Raw genomic sequence first — 13,647 nt, forward strand, 5'->3', positions numbered from 1 at the left:
AATCATTCGCTTGAAGATGGGCTTTTTTTAGAGGGACTGGCCCAATGTTTGAAGATTCAAAGACCAAAGTTGCAAGATGTTGAAATTTATAAAGGAGTTGAACTATTGACATCTTTTAGGTAAAGATATTTGAACTCCTGAATTATTTATTAAACTCATTTTTAAAAATAATTTTTAAAATATTATTAAATTAAATTAAAATTATGGACATTAAAATATAGTAAAAAAATAAGATTTTTTTATTTTTGAACCAATCTTTACATTCAATATTACATTTGAATGAGGCTATTTATACTCTGAAATTACTCTCAACACTCTAATTTTAATAAAATTTTATTACAAAAATGCTCATCATGTGAATTACTATAAATGATAATTTATTACAAGTCAATGTTATGTAATTACTTTAAATCCCCATGTAGCACGCTCATTATTCATTGTATGTAATTCTCATGTTTTAAACCTTAAAACATTTTTTTTCCAATATCTTAATCAATACTTAGATGAATAATGATGAAATCAATTTACTAAACTCACTTTTGAAAAGAATTTTTAATTATTAAAATATTATTAAATTAAATTACAACTATGAACACTAAAATATAGTGAAAAAAAACAAAAAAAATTATTCTTTGAATTCATCTTTACATTCAATATTATATTTGGGTGAGGCTATATATTCACATTCTAAAATTACTCTCAACTCTCTAGTTTTAATAAAATTTTATTACAAAAATACTCATCATGTGAATTACTATAAAGGACAATTTATTATAAGTTAATGTTATATAATTACTTTAAACACCCATATAGTACACTCATTATTCAATGTACATAATTCTTATACTTTAAACCTTAAAACTTTTGCTTCCAACATCTTAATCAATAATAAATCAATATTTCTATCTTTTATTTTTCCAAAAAAAAATTTTCACTCATTACTTTTTATTTTTTTTCATAAACTAAGTAAAGAAAAGTATTGTAAGCATTTTTTTTTTTGCTTTGACCTCTTTTTTCTCCTCCTCCTCCTTTTCTTAAATACATATTCAATATTTCTTATTATTATTTTCTCACTGCAAGTTATTTTGAGTGCAAAATTTAATATTGAACATAAATAAACAAAAATAATAATAACTAAAGTTTTGTTATATAATTTGTTTACAACTTGACTTGATTATATTCTTGTAAAAATTTGTCAAATCTCTTGAAATTGGGTGTATTGAATAATTTTATTGGTGTTTTAAGTAAATAAATTTAATTTAATTTAAATAGTTTGAGTAAGATTTTTTAGGATTTTAAAGAGTATACAAAGTAACACTTAAATTTTTTAAATTAATATATGAGTGTATAAAGTAATGGAGTGTTCAAATTCCCACCATTCTTATTTACATGGTGAAATGCAAATAGCACATTCAAATGTTAAGGAATTGGAGAGCTGCAACTGGAGATGATACATGTGAATTCAACATAAAAAATAAAATAAAAAGTAAAAATAATGTTTGCTATCTTACAAGACAAAACGCCGAAAAATTACAAAATTATCACTTAGAAGAGGAAAAAGAATATGAAATACGATTAGAATGAGGCGGCCACTAGTTAAATTATTTCACCATAACTAATAGAAGATAGAGCAGTCGGAATGGAGGCTGAAAGCAAGTAAGGATAACTCTTTCAACAATGTTAAAATGCACTAACAAAAAAAGGAAAAATAAAAAATTCATTACAAATACGTACCTGTTAAAGATATCCCATGTTATCTTTGTTGCGATTGAAATATTTTGGAATTGGAGTGGAAATAACACTCAAAATCAAACCTAAAAAGTGAATATTTGGATTTCTCTCTTTCTATTTTTAGGGGTAGAACAAAGAAATCTTACTTCTATTGTTGATAAAGCTAAGCTAGCCGGTTGGAAAGGAAGGCTTTTACACTGGTTGCTCTGTTTCCTTAAGTCAACTAGAAATACAGCAAGGAAGGAAAGGAAAGGAAAGGAAAGGAAAGGGGGGCAACGATCTGTTAAGAATAAATCTTAATAACCATGTCAGCAGCTGAGTCAGCAAAGCTGGCTGAGTCATTCACCATATCAGCAACTAGTTACACGTGCAGGATAACTCTTAGAAGTTGTTAATGGTTCCCGCCAATAGTTTGTTATAAGCTGTTAAGATAATTTCCATACGTTTGTTGCTGTAGAATCTTCTAGGCTCGATTATATAAAGTATGTAATTCCTCATTTCAGTTTAAGGATTAATAAAATCATTTCAGTCTGATAATATTTTCTCTTTCGAGCTTTAGAATTTTCCTTTCAACCAAACATTTTATTTTCTTTAACTTGGTATCAGAGCCACTCTATTTACAAAGTGATGGCTTCTTCAAGCTCAAATCCTTGAGCTCATATCCTTTCTGGAACATCCTTTACCTTTACCACACCAATCAAACTTGATCGAACAAATTATACAATCTGGAAACAACAAGTTCTCTCTTCGATTCGTGGAAATGGGCTTGAGAATTACATTGATGAATCTAGGCTCTGTCCAAATCAATTTCTTCCTAATAGATCTAGATCTGGTGAAGCAAGTGGAGAAGATCGTGAAAATCCATATTATGTTGTGTGGAAACGTCAGGATCAGCTTCTACTCAGCTGGATCATGTCCTCAATGAGTCTTGAGATTCTCAGTCTCGTGGTAAGCTCTCAAACTTCTCTTGAGCTATGGAAGAAACTTGAAAAACAGTTCGGATCAGAATCAATGGCTAAGAAAGTTCATCTTAAAATGCTTTTTAGTAACCTAAGAAAAAGATCTGTGTCTATGACTGAATATTTCACAAAACTTAGAACTATCTCTGATGGTCTTGCTTTAACTGGAAGTCCTCTCAACAACACTGATCTAATCACTCACCTTATCACTGGATTAGATCATTCATACTATCCTGTAGTTGTTTACATTGAACCAAACATGTTGACAATGGATCTAAGTGAAGCTTATGCTATGTTATTGACACATGAGGCTAGGCTTGAAAACAGTAAGAATGTTGACAGTAAAGAAGTTAAAAACAACTTTATGGCTAATGTAGCTCAAACTGGGAATTTTCAAAAGAAAGGCAATGGTAATAATCAAAATAACTGGAACAAAAATGGTGGAGGTAACTGGAATCAGAATACTGGTGGTAGAGGTGGATATCAAGGTCAAGGAAGAGGTAACTGGAATGGTAACTGGAATCAGAATTTTAATGTTGGCAGAGGCTTTGCTGGTGGTTTTAACACTGGTGGAAATTTTAATAATGGAGGTTTTGCTGGTAACTTTAACAATGGAAATGCTAATGCTGGTGGTTTTGGCAGAGGTGGTTTTGGGGGTAATAAAAAGAACTTTGCCCAGGGAAGTGTTATGTGTCAGATTTGTTTCAGGTTTAACCACACTGCTGCTGAGTGTAGAGACATGTTTAACAGAAACTTTGCTCCAAGCTTTCCAGTTCAAGGCTATCATCCAAATCAGGGACCAAAGTAAGCTTATATGGCTACATCTGAGGGAGTTGCTGATCAAGGCTGGTACCTTGACAGTGGAGCTACCCATCACCTTACCAACTCAGTTCAGAACTTAACTGATGGTAAGACTTATTTTGGTACCAATTCTCTACTTGTAGGAAATGGCCAAGGTCTTCAAATCACACATATTGGTAATGCATGTTTGTATACTTCTTTTGGTTCATGCATTCATCTTCATGATATTCTGTGTGTTCCCAAAATTACCAAAAATCTTATAAGTATCTCTAAGCTTCTTTCTGATAGCGATATAACAATTGAATTCTCATTTGATGCATGTTTTCTAAAGGACAAAGTGAAGCGAACACTGCTGACTCATGGGATTGTTGAAGGTGGGCTGTATAAGCTACTGTCATATAGAGAGTCATTTTCTTCTGATACATCAGTATTCCAACCAAGTTCAATGGTGTCAGTTTTTTCTTCTCAACAAACTTGTGTTGATCCTTTGTTTGAGAAAATAAAGTTTAGTTTTCCAGTAAGCTTTCATGCTTCAAGCAATGTTTCAGTCAGTCTTTTACATAATAGACTTGGTCATCCAAGCAAGCATGTTGTTCAAACTCTCTTGAGAAACAATTGTATAACCTTTACTTGTGATAATAAGCAAAAACTTGAATTCTGTAATGCATGTCAACTTGGCAAACTACACCAGTTTCATTTTTCAGCAACTGACATCAAATCAAAATATCCTCTTGAATTAATCCACACTGATCTTTGGGGACCAGCCTCTGTACTTTCTATGGAATGCTATAGATATTACATTTCTTTTGTTGATGATTACATTAGGTACTGCTGGATCTTTCTTCTTGTGCTAAAATCAGATGCTTTAGGTACCTTTAAAAACTTCAAAACCCTGGTAGAGAAACAGTTCAGGTTACCTATCAAAGCTTTACAATCTAACATGGGGGGAGAGTTCAAGGCTTTTATTTCTTTTCTTCACTAAGAGGGTATCCAATTTAGGCACAGCTGTCCTCACACACATCATCAAAATGGTGTGGTGGAAAGGAAGCATAGGCATATAGTTGAAACAGGGTTAACCCTTCTTGCTCAAGCTCAAATGCATGTTTCTTACTGGTGGGAAGCTTTTCACACAGCTTCTTATCTTATTAACCGAATGCCAACCACAATTCTAAACAATCAGTCACCTTATCAAAAGTTATTTAAGCAATTACCAAATTATGATTTCCTTAGAGTGTTTGACAGTGCTTGCTATCCCTTACTCAGACCATATAATCAACACAAACTTGACTTCCACTCTCAAAAGTGTTTGTTTATAGGATATAGCCCTCTTCATAAGAGTTACAAATGTCTAGATAAAACAGGGAGAGTGTTCATTGTTATTCATGTTACATTTAATGAGCATGAATTTTCTTATTCTGAATTGTTTCTCTCTTCTGATTTTTCATCAAAGTCAGTTCAAATTTCTTCTCCTTCATTCTGTATTCTTCATGACAGTAGCTCAACACAGCAGCCTTCAACATCATCATCAGTTCCAGCAGTATCACCAACACTAAACTCCATTTCCTTACCACATATAAACACTCCTCCTTCACCACTCTCTTCAAATGCTCATTCTCATACATCTAACCAAAACTCCTCAGTAGCTCTTCCTCAACCATCCTTGCCAATAGTTTCTGCTCATCCAATGGTTACAAGAGCCAAAGCAGGAATTTTCAAGCCTAAAACATATCTTACAGCCACACAAGATATCAAACCAACTAGTGTCAAAGCAGCCTTAGCAGATCAGAAATGGTATATGGCAATGACAGATGAGTTACATGCCTTGAGGAACAATGAAACCTGGACTCTTGTGCCAGCTGAGTCAGCAACCAAAATTGTTGGAAACAAATGGGTGTTTAGAGTTAAGTACAACCCAGATGAAAGTGTTTCAAAGTATAAGGCAAGATTAGTTGCAAAAGGTTTTCATCAAACCTATGGTGTGGATTTCTTTGAGACTTTCAGCCCTGTTGTAAAGCCTTGTACCATCAGAATAATTTTGAGCCTTGCAGTGATGAACCATTGGACCATAAGGCAGCTGGATGTAAATAATGCATTCCTGAATGGTGTACTATCTGAAGAAGTTTTCATGCATCAGCCTGAAGGATTTATTGATCCTCAACATCCAACTTATGTTTGCAAGTTAAACAAAGCTTTGTATGGTCTTAAGCAGGCACCTCGTGCATGGTATGACAGATTAAGAGGCTCTCTGCTGCAGTGGGGCTTTCATACCTCTCGGTCAGATACCTCTCTGTTTCTTAAGCACACTGGTTCAGATATTTTAGTCATTCTCATCTATGTAGATGACATCTTAGTTACTGGTTCTAGCAGTGCACAAATAGAAAAGATTATTGCACTTCTTGGCTCTGAGTTTGCTCTTAAAGATTTGGGTGACTTCAACTATTTCCTTGGTTTAGAAGTTACTCCATCAAGTGCTGGGTTACATCTTTCTCAAACAAAATATGTTGGAGATATCTTAAAGAAGGCCCACATGCTTGACAGCAAAGGTTGTAATACTCTAATGAGTGTAGCTGATAAGTTGTACAAAGATAAGGGGAAGTTGTTTGAAAATCCTTCACTTTACAGAAGTGTTATTGGATCTCTTCAGTATGTAACTTTGACAAGGCCTGATATAGCTTTTACTGTCAACAAGTTAAGTCAGTTTTTAGCTGCTCCCATTGTGCTTCATTGGCAGGCTTGCAAAAGGGTACTTAGATATCTTCAGTGTACAGCTACTTACGGGATTCAGTTCTACAATTCAAAGTCTTTTTCTCTCACAGCCTTCTCAGATGCAGATTGGGGTTCAGATCCTGATGACAGAAGATCTGTTGGAGGCTACTGCATCTTTCTTGGATCCAATCTTGTTTCTTGGTCATCAAAGAAACAAAATGTTGTTTCTCAGTCTTCAGCTGAATCAGAATAGAGAGCCTAAGCCTTGACAACTTCAGAAGTATTATGGATTTCATACTTGTTACAGGAGCTCAGAGTACAGCTAACCAACACACATGTTCTGTACTGTGATAATAAAAGTGCAGAGGCTCTGGCAAGTAACCCAAAGTATCATTCACGAACCAAGCACATTGAATTAGACATTCATTTCGTGAAAGAACACATTGCCAAGAAGGAATTTGCTGTTGAACATGTGTCAAGCTCAAATCAGTTGGCAGATGTGCTTACTAAGCCACTTAGCTTTGATCATTTTGCTTATATAAGAGCTAAGCTCAATGTCTGTCCAAGACCTTGAGCTTAAGGGGGCATGTTAAGAATAAATCTTAATAACCATGTCAGCAGCTGAGTCAGCAAAGCTGGCTGAGTCATTCACCATATCAGCAACTAGTTACACGTGCAGGATAACTCTTAGAAGTTGTTAATGGTTCCCACCAATAGTTTGTTATAAGCTGTTAAGATAATTTCCATACGTTTGTTGCTGTAGAATCTTCTAGGCTCGATTATATAAAGTCTGTAATTCCTCATTTCAGTTTAAGGATTAATAAAATCATTTCAGTCTGATAATATTTTCTCTTTCGAGCTTTAGAATTTTCCTTTCAACCAAACACTTTATTTTCTTTAACTCGATCTTGCTGATGGCTAGCATATCGAAGTGCTAAAAAAATCAATTCAGAGAGACATTGTTTTCTGGGAGAACCGAATGGAATGTCAGTTTCCAACCCCAAAGTTGTATAACAAAAAAAAAAAAAAAACCCATAATACAAATAAATTACACGCACAACTATTTCATTAAGAAATTAATTAAATCTTGTATTAATATTTACATATACTTTTTTTCCATATATAACTTTCGATAATTTAATTTTGCACTTTTCATTTTTGTTAAAAAAAAACTAATAGAAAATATTATTTATATTTGGTGTAAAATATTTGAAGAATATACAAATTGTCGGTTAAATAAATCTAAACATCTTTTAAGGGTTTATAAATGAATTTAATAAGTTTAATTAGTTAAAAGTCATTATTGTACAAACATGGTTTATGGTGCATTTGGGGCAGCTGCTCCTCATCCTATATTATAGGGGATATTTCCCTTGAATTTAGGGTGGGGAGCAGCTGTGCTGTGGCAGCGCAACTGCCCCAAACGGATGCTTAGTAAGGATATACTGTATGTTTAGGTGGGTTTGTTAAGTACAATTTAGAATTTCAAATTTTAAGTGTGATTTTATTTAGTAAATGGTTAAGTGAGTAGTTTGATGATAATAACCTCACTCGTATCTTTAATAAAGCTTATAAAATTCTTATGAACACAAATAATAACCCACTTATATTTTCTCTTTCTTCGATCTATTTTATGTGCACAACTATGATTTTCCTCTCTCTCTACTTTCAATCTGCACAATTGATTTACGCAAACTTAAAAACATTAATTTTTTTCCTTTTCTTTATTTTTCATGTTGGTTAATTTGATTGTTGGGAAGCTTTTTTTTTTTTTTTTTTCCAGTTTTGCTGAAAGAAAAAGTTTGAAGAGAACAGTAGAGCTATTAAGACTGCTTTTAACTTCGTAGATAGAGAAAATTTAAAGACAAGAATAGAGATATTAAGAATGTTAAAAAAAGTTTGAATTTTAAGAAAATTTTGCAGGGTGCCAATAGTCAAACCCATTATACAATGACTTGTCTGCCTATCTTAAACAGCAATAATCCAATTTTTTAATCTCAATTTCTTTCTTTTTATTTTCAATCATTTTTCAATTTCAATTCCAATAAGTTATCCGCGTTTTCTCTTAATCTTTATTAACACTACAATAATCTGAAAACTAATACTTGATATTATTAATATAGGATATCATTCTTCGTTTTCTGTTAGGCCATCTTAAGTTATTAATCGGCTGTAAGTTCAGGGCAATGCTTCATTTGTTTCCCTCCATCATCAATATTAATTAAGTGGCATAAGAAATGTTAATACGGATTAGAGTAGAGGACATAAAAATTTAATTCAGTTACTTTTATGTGTTTAATCTGAATATAAAGCTAAATTAGTTTATCATTTTCATTTTTTTAAATGCAACTAAATTCATGAGAATTTAATTTTTTTTTCTTGGAAAAAATTGCATCAATGAAACAATTATTAATAAAACTGACATACTTGTAACATTTATTATTTTATTGTCGCGCTGTGTATTCGTATTTGATATTATATATATATATATATATATATATAGATGTCTACTTATTTAAGATATAAATATGTTTATTTGGTCTATCCGGTTTTAATTATGTAACACCAAGGATAAAAATTTTTGGTGCATATTAATTATGTACTGACGTGGCATGGTCATTTGACTAACTTGACATTTTTATTAATACATTAATTTGTTTTTTGTATTCATCCAACTGTCGCTTTCATATCTCATCTCACAATAAAATTCATATAAAGAGCTTGTATATTAAACATTATTTATATTAATCTAGATGACGAAGAGTTATTCAAGAATAGATTGTTGGAATCTCAACATTGATTTGGTGGAAAACTCATGACTTTGATATATATTCCGTAGACTTATTTCAAACTGTGATATTATTGTATGAATTTAAACTATGCCATCAGTAATCTGCTGGAAAACTCACCTTGATATATACTTCATAGACTTAATTCAATCTATGCTATTATTGTATGAATTTAAATTTCAATTAGGCAAACTTAATAGAATTCAAATTTATACGATATAGTGTAATCATAAAGAGTAAATATTTAATTGTTCTTAAAAGCATTTGATTGGAATTTGGGGCAAATAAATAGAGGTGTCGTTTTACTCGGTAGTAACATCATTAGTTGGTGGTAGGGTAGGGGGACAGATGCACACAACCTGAAAGCCTAATAACCCTCTAAAAAGATAAAAAGGAAAGAGAAAGAAGATACTAGTGAATAGTAATGCTCTCAAATGCACAGAGAAATAGGAGGAAAGGTCTTGTCACAACGATACAACATGCTCCAATTCCAAATCTCTATCTCTGATGATTCTGAATCTGAGAGTAATAATAATAATTACAAACAAACAAACAAACAAAACAGCTAGCTAAAGAGAGGAGAAATCAATGGAGATTGTGAGCCCCAGCCCTAGCTTCCCCCCCCCACACCCCAAAACCCAAGCCACCCCACCTCACCCCAAAACAATTACATAACACTCATTGCTTCGTTTTCTTCACTCACTCTCTATTATACCACTCTGTGCCTTTTTACCTTTGCTTTCTCCGCGTTTCCTTAGCCTCTGCTTCTGGGGGCCAAAACTTTCTTTTATTTATTTGTATCTCCCTAAACCTTAGCTGCTGCTGCTCCTGCTGCTGCTGCTGCTACTCAATATCATCATCTTTATATGCATGTTCCACGCCATTTGTTTTCCGGCGAACATCTAGAACACTTCATTTTTGCATGAATTCTATCGAATATCTTCTATTATTATTATTACTTATTTGATAATCCCAATTACCCCCGTAAAAAGAGAAGGCTTTCATCATCGTATTCACATTCTCAAGAACCCAAAAGAAAAGAAAGATCATTCCTTTCTTTTCTCTTTTCAAAACCTAGCTCCGATCCACAAGGCCTTTCACTCATAGAACCGAGGAAAGCCGCAGGCCCGCACGTACGTCGACGACTACTACGAGTACGAGTTCCTTTTTTTTCTTCCCCCATCTCTTTTTGTTTATTTTATTTTGTTAAACTTCCGAGACAAAAAGAATAAGAAATATCTTTCTTTTTTCCTTGTGTGTGTATATATATACATTCTCTTCATCCCAAGAGTCAGTTCCAAAGACTTTTCATTCAACCATATTTGCTTCTTCTTCACACCTTCTATCATAGTATATATTTATTAGCTACGAGAGTTCATCCCAAGATTTAGAAGGAAAAAAAAAATTGAAAAGAGCCTCGTTTTGCAGGAAAATGTAGAGTGTGCGCGTGTATAAATTTTATACAAATATTTTATAGTGTATGAAATTCAAGCCGGATGTGCTGTACCAAACCCTTTCCATGGAAATTAGCAAACAAAATTCCACCTCACGAGATCCAATCCCACGAAACCGCCCCCCCTTCTTTTTGCTTCCTGACTTGCCTTCTAGTCACAGCAATCAGTCGCCAAGACCGTGGCCGCGTTTTAGAGTCTCCAATTATCCCTTCTACTCTTTACAAAATTAATAATAAGTTTCTGATTTGATTTTGTTACGTATACGTTTCTTTTCTTTTCTTTTCTTTTTTTCCTATAGTATATAGTATCGGAGGGAGAAGTATATATGCAATTTCCAAAAGTAAGAAATTAACAAGATTTGGTTTTGATTCTTTAGAACCCCATTTTGGATCAAGAATCAGAAGAGAAATATATCAGTAATTATAAACCAGATTCTCGCACGGGTATCGTTTCCAATTTTATCTTATTATTTTTATAAAAAAAATTCTACCCTAAACCTAGCTTCTGACATCTGCTTATGCAAGTGCTATATTGTCGTATTTTTAATCAATTAATTTTCAATTTGCAGATTAGAATAAATGGCTTCGTCGTCATCGAGTTCGAATTCACCATGTGCGGCGTGTAAATTACTAAGGAGAAAGTGTCAGCCGGAGTGCGTGTTCGCTCCGTACTTCCCACCGGACCAGCCTCAGAAATTTGCCAACGTCCACAAAGTGTTCGGAGCAAGCAACGTCACCAAGTTACTCAACGAATTGCAGCCGTCGCAGAGAGAGGACGCAGTGAATTCGCTCGCCTACGAGGCCGAGATGCGTCTGCGGGACCCGGTCTACGGCTGCGTGGGAGTCATATCCTTTCTCCAGCACAGGCTCCGCCAGCTCCAAATGGATCTCAGCTGCGCTAAATCCGAGCTCTCCAAGTATCAAAACCTGGGACACGCTGGCCTCATCGCGGCCGCTCATCATCACCACCACCACCAGAACATGGGGATGAATCTCATTGGTGGGGCCGGAGGGGGAGGCAGAGACCATCACTTCCATCACCATTTCTTTCCAAGGGATCATCATCCTAATAATAATCATAATCATAATCAGCACCACCAGATGATCAGGGGTTTCGATGGTGCTGCTGCTGCCAATGGTAACAATTATGATGCAACACTTCTCGCTGCTGGCATTGGCCAGTTCACTCAGTTTCAGCAACCTAGAGCTGCCGCTGGTGATGACCGCCGTAGTTCCATCGATCCCTCTTAGGTAAATTTGCTTGTTTCTCTCTCTCTCTCTCCATCTCTCTCTCATTTTTCGTTGTTGTTGTTGTTGTTATTATTATTATTATTCCCAATTCATTATTCAAACTAGGGTTTCAAATAATATTAGATGGTATATGGATATCAGCACTGTATCTTTTCAAGATAATTACATAATCGCTTAATGCAAATTACTTGTAACCATAACTAATATAGCCATGAGTGTTTTTTTTTTTTCTTTCCTTTTAATTTTTATGAATGGAATTAGTGTACGAGGGCAAAAGTTCGAGTCTCATAGATTTGATTTCTCCTCTCATAAAATGTGAGTGAAAATATATATATATATATATATTAGCGATGTGAACAGATTTTCATTGGTCTTGGTAGACTTGGTGAGCTGGGTAATCATCGCAGAAAAAGATAAAATAAAATAAAATAAAAAAGATGTGGACACAATTCCCAGTGTTGACCAAAAGGACTAAAGTGTTGAGCGTAAAAAGAGAAATGGGGTGTAAAAAATTGTCCCAGTCGAAACTGCATAGCAATCGCATAGGGTCAGTCAGTGTCCTAATTCCACACTTTTTTCTCATGATACAGCCTGCAATGCGCACGGTTGTTTTTGAGTGTGAGTCAGCCATTCCAATTTTGACGCCATATCGCTGATCAGAATCAGATCTTTAAGTTTTTTATAAACTCCTATTATTAACATATTCTCATCTTCTTCTTGTTCTTCTTGTTCTTCTTGTGGAGTGCAGGGTTTGAGCTATGAAGGATAATATCACTTTAGGATTTGGAGAGAAAGACGGAATTGCATTATTGTCGTTTACTTGAATACCCCTTTCTCTAGACAATTTTGTGGTGTCTAAGATAATTACTTATGTATGTCTCATTGCTTAAATCTCCTTTTTTCTCTGGTATCGACTCTCTTTATATTCATCTTGTTATTTGCATGTAGTCACGATCTTGACAAAGATATGGACGTACTCTTCCAGACTTCTACAGTAACACTATTTGTTCGTGGGGTTTTGTATACCTCTTAAAATGTGCCATGGCAGGCACGGTGCCCTTTATATTTGTTTCCACTCGTTTGAACTTTTCTCCCTTTAAACAGTTAATTTAACTATGTTTTTTATTTGCTAATTTGATCTAGTACAATAGTGAATCGCAGCTTATGGATATTTAGCACCGAACCCATATCTATGTGATAATCATCATGCATGATAGTTAATTTGACTCTTTGACTTGGGTGCTCAAACGAAATAGGTTAGCCCTCTATACGAAAACTGAAGACCCCACATAACATTTTGAATGCCCTACTGCCCAAGTAGAAATTTGCCAATCATTCTTTTGTCATGCAAATATGTAAATTCAGTTTTGTATCCTCAACATATAATTCAGAAAAAAAGAAATGCATGCTATTCATTCCCCTTGCTAGCTAACTAAACCAAGAATCATATATATATATATATATATATATATATATATATTGAATGATCTGAAATTTGATTTTTGTTTTCAAAAGTTTTATATATAATTAATCTCGAAGAGAAATCAAACAAAATTTTATTCATAATAATCAGTGATGTTTTATCATTCAATTATAGATTTTGATATAGTCCACAGCTATATTCTAATTCAATTTCTGTCTATTGAACAAGCTGGTCAAATAACTTCTCTCCTTCAACTCCAAAGGCTATAAAAAATGGTTACATTAGACTTCATCAATGAATTAACTTTCCTTCCCATGCAACATTTAGGTGTTGTTTGAAGTCTAAATTTAACTTTTTTTTCAAACATTTATTTATTTTAGATTTTTTTAATTTATCGCTTATTGTATGACAATTTTATCTGAGTAGAAAAAGTAAAAAAAAAAATCACTTTTATTTGAAGTTTAAATGAAAATTTTTAATTTTTAATTTCAAAAATACCCTTAACAATTCATGTATTTCCAATATTATGTATAA

At 33.7% G+C, this 13,647-nt stretch overlaps 1 protein-coding gene across 4 annotated transcripts; it reads left to right on the plus strand.

The window, feature by feature from the left end:
* The first annotated feature begins 9,629 nt into the window (after nucleotides 1-9,629).
* Nucleotides 9,630-12,765, plus strand: LOC102626066 (protein ASYMMETRIC LEAVES 2). Of its 4 annotated transcripts, none has more exons than XM_052433071.1 (4): nucleotides 9,634-10,140; nucleotides 10,817-10,883; nucleotides 11,009-11,690; nucleotides 12,439-12,765. In XM_052433071.1, exon 3 carries the CDS (start codon nucleotides 11,019-11,021, stop codon nucleotides 11,688-11,690), a length of 672 nt encoding a protein of 223 aa, XP_052289031.1. In that variant the 5' UTR covers nucleotides 9,634-10,140; nucleotides 10,817-10,883; nucleotides 11,009-11,018; the 3' UTR covers nucleotides 12,439-12,765. The 4 variants fall into 4 exon arrangements, with proteins under 4 accessions (XP_006468642.2, XP_052289031.1, XP_052289030.1 ...); XM_052433070.1 differs by lacking the exon at nucleotides 9,634-10,140 and adding an exon at nucleotides 10,271-10,693; XM_006468579.4 differs by lacking the exon at nucleotides 10,817-10,883 and having other exon boundaries at nucleotides 9,630-10,140.
* Nucleotides 12,766-13,647: the final 882 nt, after the last annotated feature.

The sequence above is a fragment of the Citrus sinensis genome, chromosome 2 (genome assembly GCF_022201045.2).
Source record: "Citrus sinensis cultivar Valencia sweet orange chromosome 2, DVS_A1.0, whole genome shotgun sequence".
Taxonomy (NCBI): Eukaryota; Viridiplantae; Streptophyta; class Magnoliopsida; order Sapindales; family Rutaceae; genus Citrus; species Citrus sinensis.